At 43.1% G+C, this 19,874-nt stretch overlaps 1 protein-coding gene across 18 annotated transcripts in view; it reads left to right on the top strand.

The window, feature by feature from the left end:
- PRKN (parkin RBR E3 ubiquitin protein ligase) overlaps window positions 1-19,874 on the top strand; it is a 1,235,051-nt gene that overhangs the window by 792,939 nt on the left and 422,238 nt on the right. For all 18 annotated transcript variants that reach the window (XM_053295156.1, XM_053295166.1, XM_053295224.1 and 15 more), the window contains one exon: window positions 13,532-13,668. In XM_053295156.1, coding sequence (XP_053151131.1) covers window positions 13,532-13,668 — 137 coding nt within the window. The remainder of the gene's footprint in view (window positions 1-13,531; window positions 13,669-19,874) is intronic.

Genomic DNA, 19,874 nt, shown 5'->3' with positions numbered 1-19,874 from the left:
CTAGTATTGTCAGGAAGTTATAAGAAATTTGTATATCATATTGTAAAATAGTAACTGACATCTTGACTAACAAAGCTTTAGTGCTTTGTGAGATGTGCCAGTGCTGAGAATGAATTCCAGGTTAACACAGCAATGGCACTCACATGGGGAACAAATTTCAATAACCTCTCCTTCTCCAGGAAGCACTCTATGTCACTCGAAAATATATCTCAGAGGTCATGAAGGCCTCAAGAACATATTTTTGGATGAGGAATGACTTCCAGGGAAGGGGGAGTCGTCAGATTTCATACACAAACACCTTGCTGTGTTAGTCTGGAACTCGTTCTCAGCACCAGCACATTTCACAATGCACTTTGTAAGTCAGGGTGTCAGCCTATATGTTCACTGGTGATCTGGTGTAGCATAGTGGCTAACAGTACAATTCTATGTATGTTCACTTAGAAAGATTTCATTATGCTCCATGGGGTTTACTGGAGCAAGGCAATGACAGGAGCCCAGTAGGTTCAAAAAGCACTAACTTGAATGACAGCACTCCCAGGCATAACAGGGTCTATGTTTGAAGTCCATAAATACGATTTCTTGATAATAAATATGATTTCAGGGTTATGTCTATGAACCAAGCTTGCTTGCTTACCCAAAATTGAGATGTTTTTGTTCATTTGCAGATTTATTTCCAGGGGTATGCCTCATCTTGAAATATGTGTAGTAACCTCCTGTGGATGTTAACAGATCAAATTGTTTCGGGAAAGTATAGAGATCCATCCAAAATTGAAAACAATTTTATGGTGCTTATATGGAAAGCTTTTGAAACTAGAAGAGGATTGCTAAAACCAATAAAAGCACATTAATGGGAGACTCGTGGGTATTTTGTAATAAATATAGCCCTTTGGGGCAAAGGATGAGCAGCGGCATATTTATTTATGCTGCAGGAACAAATTCTATATTGCCTGTTTTTGCTTCATTGACTGTAATCCTTTAAAGTCAGCCATATAGACACATCCCTCCTTTTTGGTATATTGTTTGGTTTGAGATAGAGAGGTGAGAAAAATCTAGTCATCACCTACAAATGGCTGTAGGGATTTTCAAAGGCTTCAACCACAGTTTTTCTCCCCTCTTTAAAAAATATCTGCAGGCTTTAGCTACATCTGAAGTGTTTCAGAATAGTGATGCCATCTTGTTTATTTTTAATGAAAGGACTGATAGATGTGGCATTCTATTTAACCATAGCTTGCTTGGTCTACACACACACACACACACACACACACACACACACACACACACACACACACTTAGAACTGGAGATTAATGGGGCGGGGGGAGTTAGCCCAAGGTTTTCATAAGTTGGCAGTGAAAGATGTATCTTTCAGTCCTCTATTGTGTCTGCAAATAATTCCTTATGCTAAAAAGCTCTCTGCATTCCTAGCCACTGGACTGACTCTCAATACATTAATAACACCTGTCACAAGATTTTGAGATATATTCAAACAATTTATTTCCCAGTGGGGCTCTTATCTAAACAAGATCAGTCTTCATATCTTTCCATTTAGTCAGGATTCTGTAGTAGCATATCTGACTAGTATTATCCCTGGCATGCTGTTTCTCAGAGGGGGTGGAGAGAGAGGAATATATGAAATGAATTATTCCTCCCCTAATAGCTTATTTTATCTTGCTTCCCAACAAGTCTGTTCCATACTGGCAACATAAAGAAGGACATATTTCTGTGTTAAATTTCACCTGTCCTTGCCTTTGCCAGGGTACAATGCTGCTATTGAGATGCCTGTATGTACAGTTCTGTGTTGCATGTGTGGGAGGAGATGGATTGTGGCCAGGGCTCATTTGTCATATATGGCCCTCCAGTGCCAACTTGAGGCGAAAGTCATGCCACAGCTGATGCCAGACCCTGAAGTTAAAGCCAGCCACACTTCCATCCCCAGCCGTCTTCTTCCCTGTTGCCCAGATTTCTGGGCTTCTGGGCACAGTGTTAAGAGAGCACCTTCTCCTCCAGGACCCCCACCCCTTATTAAGATCCTCAGGAGAGGTCCACCTCCCGATGCCCCCAACTCATCTGGAGGCAACTCAGGGCCGGGCCTATCGAAGCTTTGGAATGAACTCCCTGTTGTTGTAAGAGCTTCCCCATCTTTAGCAGGTTTTAAAAGAGGATTTCACATGCTAACAACATAAAGTTCAGAATCATCCAACTCAGATTAGAGCCCTACGTGGAAAGGGAAATGCCAGATGTTCAAGATGGTTTCAGAAAAGGCCAAGAAACAAGAGACTTATTGCTGACGCACACTGGATAATTGAGAAAGCCAAAGAATACCAGAAAGAAGTCAATATGTACTTTATTGACTACAGAAAAGCCTTCGATTGCATCAATCTTGTCAAGTTGTGGAATATCTTTAGGAAAATGGGCATCTCAGAACATCTCATTGTTCTAATGAGAAACCTATACACTGGACAGGAAGTCACAGTCCAGACAGAACATGGTGAAACAGACTGGTTCCAGATCAGCAAAGGATTAAGACAAGGCTGTATACTTTCTCCTTCTTTATTCAATTTATATACTGAACATATACTGAGAGAAGCTGGATTGGAAGAAGATGACTTTAAAGTTGGCTTTAAAGTTGAAGGAAGAAACATCAATAAACTGCACTACGCTGATGACACCACTCTGATAGCTGAAAGTGCAGATGATCTGCAAGCTCTAGTAATGAAAGTCAAGGAGCACAAACTGAAGTGGTAGATAGCTTCTGCCTTTTAGGATCAACTGTCAACAGTAAAAGATCCAGCCGTCAAGAAATACGCCGCTGACTAGCACTTGGTAGGGTTGCAATGAAGGCCTTGGAAAGGAGATTTAGATGCCTTGATGTGTCTACACCTACAAAGATTAGAATAATTCAGACAGTGGTTTGTCCTGTGACACTCTATGGATGCGAAAGCTGGACTTTGAAGAACCAAGATAGAAAAAGCATTGACGCTTTTGAACTTTGGTGCTGGAGAAGACTTTTGAGGATACCGTGGACAGCCAGGAAAACAAACAAATGGATCATAGAACAAATCAATCCAGAATTTTCACTCAAGGCACAAATGACCAGGCTCAAACTATCATACTTTAGACACATTGTGCGAAGATCCAGCTCCCTTGAAAAATCCATAATGCTGGGAAAAGTGGAAGGAAAGAGAAGAAGAGGACAACCAGCAGCAAGGTGGATGGACTTGAATACAACAGCAAAGAATGCACCACTTTAACCTTAAAGGCCAAGGTGAAGACAGATCATCCTGGAAAGAATCTATCTACAGTGGTCCCTCGACTTACGAAGTACTCGACATCCGAAGATTTCGACATACGAACGACAAAAAATACCGGAAGTCGTTGCTGGTTTAGATGCGGCTTCCTCGACCTACGAATTTTTAGATGCGGTTTTCTCGACCTACGAATGTTTCCGGACCTCCATGGATGCGCTTTTCGACTTACGAAAATTCCGACCTATGAACGTGCGTTCGGAACGGATTATCTTCGTAAGTCGAGGGACCACTGTATGTGGTCGCTAAGAGATGACACCAACTTGACAGCACTTAATCAATCAATCAATCAATCAATCAATCAAAAGAGTGCTCAAGATGGATTTGTTTCACCGAGTCTTTCATTAGCTCTAAGTTGGTCTTTATGGTTCTGCTGTTTTAGGTTTTAAATTTTTTATAACTTTTTAAATTTGGTTATAATTCTGGTTTTATCATTTGCTTTGTAAACTGCCATGAGACTTCGGTATGTGGCAGAATAGAAATGTAATAAATAATAAGTAAATTGTTGTGCCTGTTTTAAATGGTAAGGCAGAGGCAGCAAGGATGGAACTTTTTTCATGGAGCAGCAGCCTTGTTTGATGAATTGATTGATTGTTCAATTTATATACCACCTTTCATAAAACTCATCCCAAGGTGGTTTCATCCCATTGCTGCCAAGTCACTAGCTAAAGTAGCTGGGTCACTTTCTCTCCCATCCTCCCGCCCCACCCCCCCACCGCCGCCCAGAGCTTTCCACCAGCAGATTGTGCCTTGTACTTTGGAGCAAAGTGCAGTGCACAAGTCCGACTAGTGAAAGGTGCAATGGGGAAGAGATGGAGAGAGAAAGCAATCTGGCTAAGAGCTCCATTCTTGTCTCCTCCATCTCTGATGCTGACTTGTCAATTGAAACATGCACCACAGAGCACCCAGAAACTAAGGCGGCCAGCTGATGGGGAAGAGAGTGGACCTGGTGAGGGAGGTAAGGCCTGTGTCAGGGACAGGATGCTAGAGGAGGGAAACACAAAGGGAGAGTGGTGGGGAGCTGAGGGTGGTGACAGGCTGGCAAAGTGATGCCTGCAAGGATGTGGCAGGGTGCCTGTACTTGCTGCTACCCCATAGCACAGGTTCCTTCTGAGGCAGTTGCCTCATCTCATCTTGCCTCATCTTGACGAGCTGTCCCCCTGCTTTCCTCTCTCTCTCTCTCACTGCAGCACATAATTTCTGAAAAGAGAACTGCTCCAATGCATGATTCACTTCCTTTGGAAAACTACTCTATGTTCTCATAGGACTTTTTAAAAAATCCACAGTGGATGACATTCTCTGTGGGGTAACACAGAGAGTTCAGCATTGCCTGTACTCCTGCGTGTGTTTAAAACACCACTCACAGTGTTGCAGAACAGGGCTGTTCAGTTCTGACTTAAAATTGCACAATCACAGTTGTGTGATGTGATGCCTGTTATTTCCAATGGGCATCACATCGTGCAATTGTAATTGTGCAATTTTAAGTCAGTGCAGAATCGTCCTGTTCTGCAACACCACATGCAGCATTTTAGACACACTCCAGGAGAACAAGTGGTGTTGAACTGCCTGCGTCACCATGCGGAGAATGTCAGCCAATGTGTGAGGAGGAGGTCAGTTCTACAGTATTTATTCAGTGAAATTCACTCAGCACATGCATAGAGATGTTCTCTTTGATTGTTCCGTATGCCCCAGGGCACTGAGAACCAGTTTCTGGGCTTGTGCCCTGGCTGCAATTAAACATTGTTATATTAGTTATTTAAAAACATCTCAGCTGTATACATACCCACATAATGTGGACATCAAAGCAATACAAAACCTATTTCATTCACTCTCTTGTAGAGCTCCTTTTCTTTATTTTAGTTTGTTAAAGCTGAAGAATGGGATTGCCCCAACAAGCCTTACCTGACCTCCACAGATTATCAACTCTTCTACACAAAACCACTTTTTAAAAAGCATGCTCATTTTCCACCCATATGAACACCCCTTTCTGGTACATAAAATAATCCTCTGTTGAGCATATTCATACAAAAGGATCAAGCCCTCTAAGAATGCACTTAAACAAAGGATGAATTAACAGAGATTTAATTGTGGAATCTGGTTCATGTTTCCCTCACTGAAAAGAATACTGAAAAATTCTCTCTCAAGGCAAGCATCTCATCCTGCCTTACTACCCATCGAGTATTAAGTTAGCTACCTGTTGGGTTCAGTTAGTTGTGCTTAGGTATTATCTATCAATGGGCCTAAGCCCTTCCTCAAATTAGGATGTAAAAATTCCAGTGATTCAAATGGGACAACTATACTAACTTTCTCTGAATTGCACCAATCTTTTTTCAGAGTGACTAAAGAGGAGAATGTTGGATAGGACCATCATGAAAAGGGATGGACATGAACCCTGGGTTGGTAACATTGTTAAACCCAAGACTGTGTGATGATTCCCATGGGGGTCATGGAGGAGGATTCCTCAGATGAACACTCAGAGGAGGGGGACATAGCAAAACCGTAGCTGACTGGCTTGCAGGGCCCTCTGCCTCCTTCCCTTTCTCCTTCTGATAAAGCCTCTGAGATGCCTTAAGTTGAGGTGCCTGTTCCAGATCCCCAGCAACGATGTCTGGCCAGAGTAAGGCTCAAAGGGAGGAATGCCACAGGTTGGAAAGGCTGGCCAAAAGGAGCAGGTGTTCCAGCTCTGATCCAACTGGAGCTCCCTGACAGGGCTCAGTTGCAGTGATGGATGGGACTCTCAGCACACAGCCTATTTAGAGCGGCCTGAGAGCTGGATCTGTGCTGGAAACAACATCCATGGTGATCAGCCCTGACCATGAGCAACCTTGACCTTGGAACCGAGCCTTTTTGTTTGGACTGACTATGATTGTGTTCACCCCGATCCTGGCATCTGTGGAATTCCTGGTGCTGACTTTTGACAATGTTTTTGGACAACACTCTGTCTCTGTTCCTGTCAGACTGTGTCTGACAGCTCCCCCGTCCCCCCTGAAGAATGTGGTTCCCAGCTGCTGATCAGCTGGTCAGCAGGTCATTACAGACTGTGACTGAATTCAGACGTAGTACAAAATCAGAGGTTGGCAAACCGACGATTTCAATTCTAAACTGTAAATCGTACCACAGACGTTGTTCCAACTGTGGCCCTCCAATCTCCAGTTACAGAAGAGGGGAGCCCCACCTGCTGCTCAGCCGCCAAGACCAATCCCAGCAGACTGTGGGCAAAGCGTCAGCATGCCAGTGGAGCAGCCACGACTGGTCACAATCTCAAAGGGGGCGTGCCAAGCACAATTGTTCATTTTCAGAGCACTCCACATAGCCTCAGTATAAAAAGGTATTTTAAATCCCTGTAAATGCCGTGTCATGCGAGCACTTCTTCTGACAGTGATGGCGCCACCAGCGCCTCCAAGAGCCAAGCACCCAAACCCACACAATAATAGGGGAGCGCTATTTCCCTGTCACTCAGGAAAAGGAAGGGAGCATAAGCATGAAGATGTCCAGTGGTGCTCTTAGGACCAGGCCACGGGGATCTGACCCAGTCCTCTGCAGTGGGGGTGGGTGGGATCCAAATGCTCCTCCTCCATGACCACACCTGCCTCCCATGGCCACCCCAGACCCCAGCAACTGTGTGTTTGCTGGGCAGGGGTCTCAAGGGAATGGGATACCATGCTGCTGCTAGTGGCTAGTCTGTTCTCCGCTCCGTCGCACCAAAAACCGAGGGAGAGGACGGCCCTGCGGTGGGCAAGGGTTGCCTTGGCACCACAGAGGTCCTTCCTGGCTGCTGGCTGCAGCCTGCTGCTTAGGGGTGGGCAGCTGGCTGGCTGCGCACGCCCCCCAGGCCCTCTCTCCTCCGCCTGCCTGCCTCGTGCAGCAAAGGAACGCTGCTGCATGCTCTACGGGGAGGGGGGCAGCAGCGGCAGCAGCAACGTCGGTGAGGCGAAGGAGCAAGCAGAGAGCTGGGGAAGAGGCATCAGAGGCAAGCAGGCAGTTGGCTCTCCAGCAGCAGCAGCTACCCGGTAGGCACTGGGCAGCAGCTGCCGCTGCCAGAGAGCAACAACAGCCCTGAGCGTGAGCCAAACAACCAGCTGAGCCAGTCAGTCATTAAACCAGTAACTAACTGTCTACTACTGTTTCCTTGCTGTGTGTAGATGCCTGTGGGTTGGGGTCTTGTGGGTGCATGTGGAGAGGGAGGAGCAGAAGGCTGGGTTGGCAACTTGGGTGGGTGGGGGGAGAGAGGGCTGGGTTGGCTGCCTGTGGGTTGAGGTCTTGCGGGGGTGGGGAGAGCTGGTTTGGCAGGGGGGGAAGCGATTTGATTGTGATGCATTTCCCCCTTGGTGTCTTTGTCCATGATTGTCTTCCAGTGGAAAGCCCAGAATACATAGTTATTTATATCCTCACAACAACCCTGTGAGGTAGGTTGGGCTGAGAGATAAGTGATTGGCCCAGAGCCATCCAGTGAGTTTCATGGCTAAAGGGGATTTGAACTTGGGTCTTCCCTTCCCGATCCTAGTCCAACACAAGGTATATGTAGAGGACAACAGTCTTAGGATCCTTTGTATTATGCTGTTTGAGGGCTGGATTTCATTATTATCTTTTTGCAGTGCCAGTGCTATTGTTCTTTTGCATATATATAAAATGTGCACATTTGCACCTACTCCTCCTGTAGTCTATTATTGTTGGGTAGGTTCCCCCCCCCTTTTTTTTACTATGGCTTTTTTATTTGGGGGAGGGGGGCCTTTTCCCCACCCACCGGTCTCCCATCCAAGGGACTGATTGAGTGCACACCTACCTAGCTTAAGGAAATATTCTGAGAGCCTTAGTTTTGCCCCCTGTCTCCCCCTCCTCAAAAAAATTAAATAGGAATAGTTTAGGAGATGCTCACAGGTTGGGATGGCGGGAGGATGCACTGGCTGCAATTCAAATAAACACTTAGAATAGACCTTGCTGAGGTTTGTGCCCTAGCCTGTGGGTTGAATTGAGCTGCTTTCTCCATAAGTTTCTCAGTATGCTAGGCACTCTCAAGTACTACACAAAAGTTCAATGAAACATTATTCTGAGATTCAATGGTGGCAGCATTCCCTCTAACAGGTAATCCCAGTTGTTGACTACAACTCCCCGCATCCCCAGCTGTGATGGTCTTTGGCTGGGAATTATGGGAGTTGAAGTCAACAACATTTGGGATTCCCTGTTAGAGGGAACACTGATTGGTGGTGGAGTTTAGTAAGGTTTATATCCAATCTGTCACCAGCTTTGTTGCAGTGCTCAAGAGGGCATGATGCTGAGATGCATTTGCGGTGGTAGTTTAGTAAGCTTTTTATATCAAGTGTGTCATCTGCTATGATCCAATGTTGGTTGGTCAGTATTGTTACTGACTTGCACAGTAAGGCTCCCTGTACCTTTCAAAGATAGAAATTGGTGAAGCTTTTCCTGCTGTGAAAAGCTTAAATGATGGGGAATGCTTAACTAGTTCAATTTCTGTCAAGATTTTTTACACTTGGTACAGAAAAGTGTATCTCTTGGTATGTATTGGCTGATTATGTATTCCTGAGGTTCTCTAATGCAGGAATTCTCACGCTTGAGTCCCCGGATGTTATTGGACTTCAGCTCCCATAATCCCCGACCCCAATGGGAGTTGAAGTCCAACAACATCTGGGGACCCAAGATTGAGAATCCCTGCATTAAAGAACCTCCTGGTGAGTTCAGTTGCTATTTGTGCCATCAAGAATTCATGTGTTTAAAAATAATGTGTGTGTCATGGTATATATGTGGGATGATGATGCTTAATGCAGCGGGGCTGGGCTGGGCTCCAGAGGCCTTTAGGCGATGATGGTTAACGTGGGGTGGGGGTGGCTGCAGAGGCGGGGTTCCAAAAGACTTTAGGTCCAGACTCCAAAATCACCTAAGTGCATCCCTGAAGATGTCCTAGGAGGGGATATGTATATGAGGGAGGGCAAAGGATCCTGTGGGGTCTGTCCCGCCATGACCTAGGATGGTGTTGCAAGGGATCACCCCATCAAATCATTCCATGCAGACCAAACCATTCAATGAAGACCAACTTGCTGCCAATGGCCTCATCCCCTCATGAGAGGGCCAGTCTAATGAGGAGGATCATGCGGTTGAAACTCCTAGGTCTCTCTCCGGACTGCACTCTCACAAGTTGAGCTAACCAACAAAGGGGGTCCCACTTGTGTGGGGCCCCCAACTCTCCATGGTAAAAAAATAGAACAGAAACACTAAACCCCCCTTCCCTTTTAAGCCTTGCGCACACCCAAAGGAGATTTTGACGCTCCATATGTCAGAGCCTGGCCGCATGTGCGTACAGGGGGAGCACTGGGTGGATGGACGGATCTTAAAACTCATTCAAAACCCCCAGGTTTTGTCCAGCATTGCACCATATGCGGTGCATGGACGGATCTTTAAATCCATTCAGAATTCCCGGGTTTTGTCCGGCATTGCACAGTATGCAGATCTGCTGGTATGGGAAATTGTGGGAGAGAGGAGCCCCAAATTCCAGTGACCCCAAGAGAGCAGGGTCACTATTTTGGGGCAGAAGCAAGGGTGCATATGTCCATGTGGGCGGATGGGCTGTTAGGGGGCACGCTTTGACAGCTACTTGGTGGCAGTTACCAAGACAGGGAGAGCAGTCACTGGGGTGCCCACCTTTGCGGCTTTCCTCCACAGACAACTTGACTTGATATAGAGCCCCAGTGGCCTGGTACTCTTGTGAGAGAGCAGTCCATGGAAGAAGGGGATATTTTGTCATCACACATTATGAGAGATTTTGCTTAGCAATTCTCTCCCCTTCTCTCTGATGGTTCTTTTCATGAGTTATGAGGGGGTGTCCCCATGGCCTGGCACTCTCCTGAGCAAGTGCGGTCCACCTCAGGTCAGCATCCTTCATCACACATGCCAACAAGCTCCTTTGACTGGAGCACTGCTGTCCCTGGTGACCAATCCTTCTCATGAGGAAGCCTAGAAACGGCAAACACCCAAAGGAGAAGGGGCTCAGTCCCCCTTCCCCAACCTTTCCGTGAAAAAAAAGTTGAACTAGGTTGCTCAATAATCCCTGGTTGGGGCTGACTTTTAAACCTGACACCGGGCACACACACACCCAGCCATTTGTTCCCCTCCCAGAGCTGTGATGGGGTGTCCTGCTTATGTTGCCACCTGGAGTGTTTGTGCTTGTGAACAAACATCTTTGCCTCTTGCTTTTTGGGAAGCAAAGCACTTAGTGCCTGTCCTGTCATCCCATCCTCTTTCCCTCCTGATTACCAGGTGGAGGCAGCAAGGGAAAGAGTGGGAAGAGGAAGTGTCCCTGTGTGACTATGCCATTTGAGAGGCTGACACCCACCCTGGGGTGGGATGTGGCAGCGTCCCTGTTGCCAGGCAACTCTAGTTTCGTGCTACATATGAATTCAGCCTATGTATGTATCCTTGCTTCACTTTTAGTTAACTCTTAGTAAGAGGATAATTTAACATGAATTAATGAGTACAAGTTTTAGAGGGCACGGCGTGGATCATTTTTAAACAAATCTAACTGTTGGGACACACGTAATGGGGCCCATGTAACCGAAACAGTCCAGGAGTATTCCTCTGGGTCTCCCAGGTCAGGCCTCTGGGAGTAAGGATAGCTACAGTAGCTGAAATCTGCTGAGTATTCTCTGTCTGCTGCCTGTCTCTTTATGGGAATCATTTTTTGGAACAGCAAGTGGTCAACTAATAAGGATTAGCAATGGGGAGGTTTTATTTAATTCAGTTTGTAAGCTGCTTTATTCAGTGAAATCCCTTAAAACACTGAGATTATATTTTTTAATCTACCAGCACACTACCTTGACGTCTGCTGCATATAAGGCTTTTAAGGCATATTTTGAAAGAAGATTATGCATTTGTATACAGTATATGTCATACATCAGAATATTATCTTTTACATGTGTTGCTTGCATTCTTCCCACATTCACAGTTTTGCAGTTTAGTATTTCAGGATTAGATGGAAACATTTAAATGATTTGCAAAGGATTAGACGGAAGATTTTGGAATATTTCTTTACAGTATTGCGATGTTATTAGGGGTGGAGTTGGGCAATAGGAACTGTGGAGTCTGAATGAAGGCATTAATGCTTAAATAAGATAGCTTTCTGCTTCAGGATTTGCTGGGAATCCTACATTAGATCTTTCTCCTTATTTTTAATGAATTTTACATTTGCTTTATACTGGTTGGCTATTACCCAGCAGCTCCAAAGGATGTGTGGATCTCTGAATGTAATAGCTTCCTTTATAGCAGAGGAATGCTTTGTAGATGCAATGAGGAAATTTCCAGATATGTGTGGAGTATTTCCCTTCACAGAGAACAACTGAAAGCCCTCTGAAACAAGTGGGACATGTATTAGGATGGAGTTGTGAGGAGAGCTGTTCTTATGGTAGCAAGCATGACTTGTCCCCTTCGCTAAGCAGGGTCTGCCCTGGTTGCATATGAAAGGAAGACTAGAACATAAGAACATAAGAACAGCCCTGCTGGATCAGGCCCAAGGCCCATCTAGTCCAGCATCCTGTTTCGCACAGTGGCCCACCAGATGCCGCTGGAAGCCACAGACAGGAGTTGAGGGCATGCCCTCTCTCCTGCCATTACTCCCCTGCAACTGGTACTCAGAGGCATCCTGCCTTTGAGGCTGGAGGTGGCCCACAGCCTTCCAACTAGTAGCCATTGATAGACCTCTTCTCCATGAAGTCATCCAAACCACTCTTAAAGCCATCCAGGTTGTCACCACATCCTGTGGCAGAGAGTTCCACAAGTGGATCACGCGTTGTGTGAAAAAGTACTTCCGTTTGTTGGTCCTAGACCTCCTGGCAATCAATTTCATGGAATGACTCCTGGTTCTAGTGTTGTGTGAGAGGGAAAAGAATTTCTCTCTCTCCACTTTCTCCACACCATGCATGATTTTATAGACCTCTATCATGTCTCCCTGCAGTCGTCTTTTTTCTAAACTAAAAAGCCCCAGGTGTTGTAGTCTTGCCTCATAAGAAAGGTGCTCTAGGCCCCGATCATCTTGGTTGCCCTCTTCTGTACCTTCTCCAGTTCAACAATGTCCTTTTTAAGATGTGGTGACCAGAATTGTACGCAGTACTCCAAGTGTGGTTGCACCACAGTTTTGTATAAGGGCATTATAATGTTAGCCATTTTATTTTCAATCCCCTTCCTAATGATCCCTAGCATGGAATTGGCCTTTTTAACAGCTGCCGCACATTGAGTCGACACTTTCAACGAGCTGTCCACCACGACCCCAAAATCCCTCTCCTGGTCCGTCACCGACAGCTCGGATCCCATCAGCATATACTTGAAGTTGGGGTTTTTCATCCCAATGTGCGAAGTGTGAGCACTGTAAGATATTCCCCTCAGGTGATGGAGTTGCTCTTGGAAGAGCAGAAGGTTCCAAGTTCCCTCTCTGGCTTCTCCAAGATAGGGCTGAGAGAGATTTCTGCCTGCAACCTCAGTGAAGCTGCTTCCGGTCTGTGAAGACAATACAGAGCTAGATAGATCAATGGTCTGACTCAGTAAATGGCAGCTTCCTATGTTCCTAGGATCCTACCTTACGCAAATAGTTGCAAGTTGCTTATGTTTTATGCTTAATTTTATAATTGGCTGTTAAGTTTCTTATGAAAAGAGGGAAGAAAAATTCCTAGGAGTATTCCGTGTGAATGACAGCTGCTTTACATTATGATAGTGACAGCAGTGCACCAAGCAGTGGAACTATACAGCCTCCTTTCAGATTCCTAGCTATTTGGTTGCCACCCATCAATCACAATGGCATTCACTGATGGTTTCCATACATCAACCATACACAGAAAGCAACAATAATAGAGCTGGAGTAGTCCATATAGGCCATCTAGTCCAACCCAGGTGCTTGATGCAGGATCAAGTATTAGAGCATTCCCAATAGATGGCTGTCCAGCCTCTGCTTGAAGACCACCAGCAAGGAGGAACACACCATCCCTTGGATCTGTTGTTAAATTGGTCGTACCATTAAGATGTTTTTCCTAATGTTCACCTGAAATCTACCGTCCTGTAAACTTAAGCCCTTTAGATTTATCTCACTGAATTTAATGGGACCTAATCAAGACTAACTTAGTCTGGATCCCACCCTTAGTAAATAATAACAACAAATTGAAGTATTTGTAATCACATAATAAAAACAAACTGCATTACCATCTTTTTTTATTCTTACTATTCTCATTTCCAGGAGTCCCGTGTTGGTATTCCAGTGCATACATCGCCATGTCATTTGCCTGGACTGTTTTCATTTATACTGTGTGACTATGCTGAACGATCGCCAGTTTGTCCATGACCCTGTCCTTGGCTACTCCCTCCCTTGTGTGGGTAAGTCATGCACTACTATTTCTCATCCTACTTCACTTAAATATGGGAAAGGAATTACTAGCTTAAAAAACAAATACCTTCCTGTCACTCGTTTCAAATAAATGTGTGAAATTGTTATTTGTCTTAGCATTTGGTTCTTTTTGATGGACTGCCAATTGGTTTGGGGGAAAGCTAGCTCTGAGCCGCCTCTGCTGTACTAGAACTTGTTTTTAAAGGGCATTTCTTTTATAAACATAGGCATACATTTTTTTCATATTAGTATTTCATCATCATCAAATGTTAAATGATGATAGCTATAAACTGCAGGCCCCCCCCCCCAAAAGCCAAATGTCCTCTGCTCCCCATTTCTTCTTTAGAGTCAAATAAGTTGTTAACTTCATTGGCCTTTCTTCAAGTACTAATAGGAAAAGTACTGTAACAGGAATTTCACATAGTCTTCTTGGCTGATGAAGTTTTTTCTGCTAATTACCACTGTGCTGAGTGCAGGGCTGATCACCCAAAGCATTTGTTAGGCTAGGTATCCTTTCTGCTTGACAAGAGAGAGAAATGTGGGTTAAGATGCCTCGAAAAGGATTGACTGGTTTCTGAGACAGCCTTTTCAGCAGACCAGAAACAGAATGTTGATACTTTCACAACGTGTATAGAGACACTTATGAAACAGCTGCGTACGATATGTTTTCTTTCTTACTTTCACACTTCAAAGTTGAGGGAAGTACCATGTCATATCCTTTTTGCTGGAAGGAGCCTTTGAGGATTTATACCTTCATTGTTTTGCATTGTAGGCCAAACACATTTCTTATTAAATCGTGGGTGAACAATTTCTGACATGTTTTGTATCAGAACAGATTCTTAAAGATGTGGCACCTAAGGTGCTTTTATACCTGCTGTCTTTTGGATTACCTCAGCTTGTATAAGTAATATGCCTCCTGCTGAGCAAAAGGTAGTGAGTCCCTTACATTTAGCAGGTGGGGAGCAAATGAGTCTATTCAGCTCAGCATAGCTCCTTCCCAATGACGGTTTTCTGATGTCATGAGTTATTGTGAGCTCCTTTGGGTTAGAAGAGCATCTTCCTTTTCTTACTGGTTTACTGTGGAATCTGCTTTGAGAACTTTTTGTTGTTGAAAAATGATATAAACATTCTGGATGATGTAGAAACATTCTACACTTGCAAGCAGATCAAGTTCTACCATTAGGCAGATAGAACCAGCCCACTTTAGGAAGCAGATTTGTGGAAAATATTAGAGGGTAGTATAAGTATTTAGTAGTATTTATCTTTTCATGCTATGGGGAATTGGGAGAACCATTTGGATTTCCTGTCTCAGGCACTGAATTGTTTTTTGCTGACTCTATTTCAAGAATTTGCTACTACCGTTTATGTGATCTGGGGGCTCATTTGGAAATAATGTCAATGAAATCAAATGGACTTAATGAATTCTACTTATGATTGAAATTCCTGTAATTGTGGTTTTTATTTTGGTATTTTTACCATTGATCCTTTTTGCTCTGTTTAGTTAGCAACTAATATCAGGCAGTGGACTGCTTGATGAAGAGTTAAGTATTCATTTATTTCATTTATTGACACACTGTTCTGATTTTCCAGCCGTCATGGTCTTTTTGCATTCATGTTATCTTTTGTTCTTTCCTTGTTAACTGCTTATCATCTGTCCAACACTGTGATGCTAAGTTCTATGTTCCTTTTCCCTGATTTTTTAAAACGCAAAACAACCTTTTGAGACTGCAGTCACAAGTTGAAGAATGGTGCGGGAGGGGAGTGCTTGATCCTTTCCTCTCCTGCCTTTCCCCCACTAAAATAGCTCTCCCCAACCGGCTACTCAAAGAGTAAAATATATAGCAACCTTGTGTCTTCCCAGCTGCAGGCACAAAAGCAATTGGGTGGGTGGATTTTTTTTTTTTTTTTTTAATACCAGCACCTCTGCCTGTCACTCTTCTGTTCCTGATCACAGCCTTCCAAGGCTGCTTTTCATTTTTGAAAAATCTGTCAAGGAAAACGCAGACAGAACTCAGTGTCACATCTCGTTTGGCCTTCACTTTTCTGCATGCAGCTGGCACAATAGCTTGCTGCCCAAAAAATGATCTAAGTACATTTTTGTTATCTTGCTGCTGCCACATGACTACTCCTGTTGAATTAGAGGATAAATTATGCCCTTATCTGTCACGAGAATTTGTCAAAATACCCTAGGGTCAACATTCTGGAGCAATAAAGGGGAAAATTATTATTTTAGTCCTAGATGAACAGGTTGTTAAGTAATAGAGGCTTTTAGTTTCCATGGTTTTTTTCTTATGACAACAGTAAATCCAAGATGAAAATTTGAAGAAATCTTTGGCATTGATTCCACCAATTATGCCAGTGCAATTTACTGTTACATAAAACTTAGAGAACACATAGAGCTATTTGAATTAATTAAGGAGCATTCTGGGATTCTCCATAAGAAATGAGGAATACTCTTATTGTAATAATGAAGCCTGGCTGCATATTATTAACAAGGGAATTCAGTGAGTTGCTAAAATTGAGGACTAAACCACCATAAGACTGAGAGTTTGTTTGTTTAATATATTTTTATACCCCAAAACTTACGACTCTGGGTGGTTTACAACAACAAAGTTGTTGTTTACTTATTAAGTAAATCAAGTAAGTGCTATAGTAAAAGACAACAATTAAATTATTTTAATTTGTCATTTTATTAAGCATGTGTTTCATAGAGTAAATAATGATGTTATAAGAGAGCCAGCGTAGTGTAGTGGTTAGAGTGCTAGACTAGGACCGGGGAGACCTGAGTTCAAATCCCCTTTCAGCCATGAGACTTGCTGGGTGACTCTGGGCCAGTCACTTCTCTCTCAGCCTAACCTACTTCACAGGGTTGTTCTGAGGAGAAACTTAAGTATGTAGTGCACCGCTCTGGGCTCCTTGGAGGAAGAGCAGAATATAAAATGTTAATAATAATAATAATAATAATAATGAGCCTCTTTCTAAAATAGCATAATATATGAGATTGTACAAAGCCTTTTTGACTTAAATGTTACAGAAGTTAAGATGGACACTTTTACATGCAATGTCCACGCTTTTTTGGGCATCAGTGAACATTGAAAGCATCTTAACTCTCATTTTAAACTAAAGGTTGACTGAATATATAGTAGAGGCGGACAGTCAAAAGTGTATCTGGCTATTTCAGATCAGTATGTGAACTCCAGCCTTCTTCACCTCTGCATTTGCTGTCACATGGACCTGTCCTCTATACCCATATTATGTTTTGGAAAAGAGGCAACTATGGGGGGACATGATAGAGGTGTATAAAATTATGCATGGAGTAGAGAGAGTGGTCAGAGAGAATTTTTTTCTCCTTCTCCCACAACACTAGAACCAAGGGTCATCCCATGAAACTGATGGCCAGGAAATTTAAGACCAACAAAAGGAATTACTTTTTCACACAGCGCATAATTAATCTATAGACTTCTCTGCCACAGGATGTGGGGATGGCCACTAGCTGGGGTGGCTCTAAAAGGGGTTATAAAAATTCATGGAGAACAGGTATATCAGTGGCTACTAGTCTGGTGGCTATAGGCCACCACCAGCCACAGAGGCAAGATACCTCTAAATACCAGTTGCAGGGGAACAACAGCAAAAGAGAAGGCATACCCTCATCTCTGGCCTGTGGGCTTCTCAAGGGCATCTGGTGGGCCACTGTGTGAAACAGGATGCTGGGCTAGATAGGCCTTGGTCCTGATCTAGCAGGGCTGTTCTTATGTTCTCTCCTCCTTTCAGATTTGTCAGAGGCTTCACCACTGCCACACAATCCCTTTTTGTGTTACAATCTTTCCCCCTCTCTCTCATATCGCTATACCTCCTGACAGCTGCATCCCTAGGCGGTGTTTCTAATTTACAATACAATATAAAAACAGGATAAAATTATTAAAACAATTATGATATAATATCAATGAAGATTAATTAAAAGGCTGATAAAACAATATGAATAGTTAATGGTATGATTGGTTAGTACAGAAGGCTTAGCAAGAAATGGCATTTCTGGTTATGATCCAGTAGACTGGCTAAAATTTCTATTTGAGTTGTTTTCTTCATATTGTAAAGTTAGTAGTTCTAATTTATGGAAGAGTGGGATTTACTATATAACACACAGTAGTTCTGATTCACAGCAGATAGGGTTTTCACTTGTAGGAATACCATTTTAAATAACTATGTAAATAACAGCATCATGATTGAAATCCATTATGTTTGTTGATACTGATGGGATGCAGACAAAAGTTAGTTGCCTTATACTAATTGTTTATGTTTTAATAAAATCTTAAGAGATTATACTCTGCCCATGTCTAATGGTAACAAAATCTATCCCATCTCTCCGTATGGTTTCTTGTATTAATGAGGCTCCATGCATAGAAACCTGTGTGAGTGCTGACCTCTAAATATCTTTGAAATAATTAATAAGTTGCTTAGAGGAATGGGATTGCACATGCATGAAAGCACATTTATGGTTATTTAGCTACTAGAAAGGATGCTGGTTTCATCTAAAAAATGAGCATTGTAGAAAAATATATAGCACATGAACCCTACCACCTTGTGTAAACACAGAATAACAGCAGCATGGGGTTGCAGCCCACAAGGGAATATAAAAATATCGGAGAGTGGGATTGTAAGAGAAGAAGGGTGAGGCCAAGGATAGCAATAATTTACATTGCTGGAAATTTTTTGTAAAAATGGCTTTGCACCTATTCATTTGTGAATCATATTTTGGGATATGTTATGAAAAGATCTAGGGGAAATTACCCATTCCCATGATAATTATAAAATGCATTTGTATCTGGAGATAATATTTATTTATTTACACAGTCAGAAAGGTGTTATTGACTGGTTTGTTTTATCCAGACATCGAGTCCTTCCCAAGGACCTGGGATGGCTGAATTTTATTATCAATGTTGTTGCTGTTATTATAGATATCGTCGCAGAATATAGGCTGTTCCCAGTAAAGCTGCTTTTTGTAATTGGCCGATGGTGATTTCTGTGGCCCCTATGGTGTTGATGTGCTCTTCAAGTGTGCAATGTTATCAGCCTGTAGTATGCTCAAGTATTTGTAATGTTCTTTCTCTTCCAGGTTCTTGATGTTGCTTAAATTGGGCGGTTCTATTCCTTTTGTTTTTCTTATTTTTCCTCTGTTTATTATTAATGCAGCACACTTGTCTAGTCCAAGCTCCATTGCTATATCGCTACTGAATATATGGACAGTGTTTAGCAGTGATTCGATTTCTGACTGGGACTTTCCGTACAACTTCAGATCGTCCATCTACAGCAGATGGTTGATTTGACTTGATGTTTTAGATGTTTGGTGTCCGAGGCCTGTTTTGTTTAGTATTTGTGAAAGTAGAGTCATGGCGATTACAAACAACAGAGGGGATAGTGAGTCCCCTTGGAAAATATCTCTTCTAATCCTAACCTGTCCAAGTGTCTCACCATTGATTGTTAACTGTGTACTCCACATGCTGATTGCTTTTTTAATAAATATCTGAATGTTTTTGCTGACACCAGTTGTTTCTAAACATTTTAGTATCCATGTGTGAGGCAATGAATCGAAGGCTTTCTTGTAGTCAATCCATGCAACACTTAGATTGGTTTTTCTTCTCTTGCAGTTTTCTAAAATCATTTTGTCAATCAGCAGCTGGTCTTTTGTGCCTCTGGTGTTCGGGCAATTTCCTTTCTGTTCAACTGGAAGCTGTTTGTTAGTTAATAAGTGTTGCATCACTTCATCTGCTATTATTCCAGTTAATAATTTGAACATGGTTGGCAGGCAGGTTATCGGTTTATAATTACTTGGAACTGCACCTTTTGCTGGGTCTTTCATGATGAGATGAGTTTTCCCAGTTGTTAGCCATTGTTCAATATCACCTCCTTGCAAAATGTGATTGAACTGTTTTGATAGTTGTTTATGAAGGCTTGTTAGGTGTTTAAGCCAAAAGCCATGCAGTTCATCGTCGCCTGGGGCAGTCCAATTTTTAATTTTCTTTGCTCTTTCACTTATTAATTCTGGTGTTATTATTAGATCTTGCATTTGTTGGTTACATTTTTTTTCCGACCTCTTTCACCCAGCCTGCTTTTTTATTATAATCTATTGGATTGTCCCATAATTTCCCCCAGAATTGCACTCTTTCTTCTTTATTTGGTGTTTCTATGTTTCTTGCAG

The sequence above is a fragment of the Hemicordylus capensis genome, chromosome 1, assembly GCF_027244095.1.
Source record: "Hemicordylus capensis ecotype Gifberg chromosome 1, rHemCap1.1.pri, whole genome shotgun sequence".
Classification (NCBI taxonomy): Eukaryota; Metazoa; Chordata; class Lepidosauria; order Squamata; family Cordylidae; genus Hemicordylus; species Hemicordylus capensis.
The sequence above is the reverse complement of the archived record's forward strand: the minus strand, read 5'-3'. Positions and strand labels throughout refer to the sequence as shown.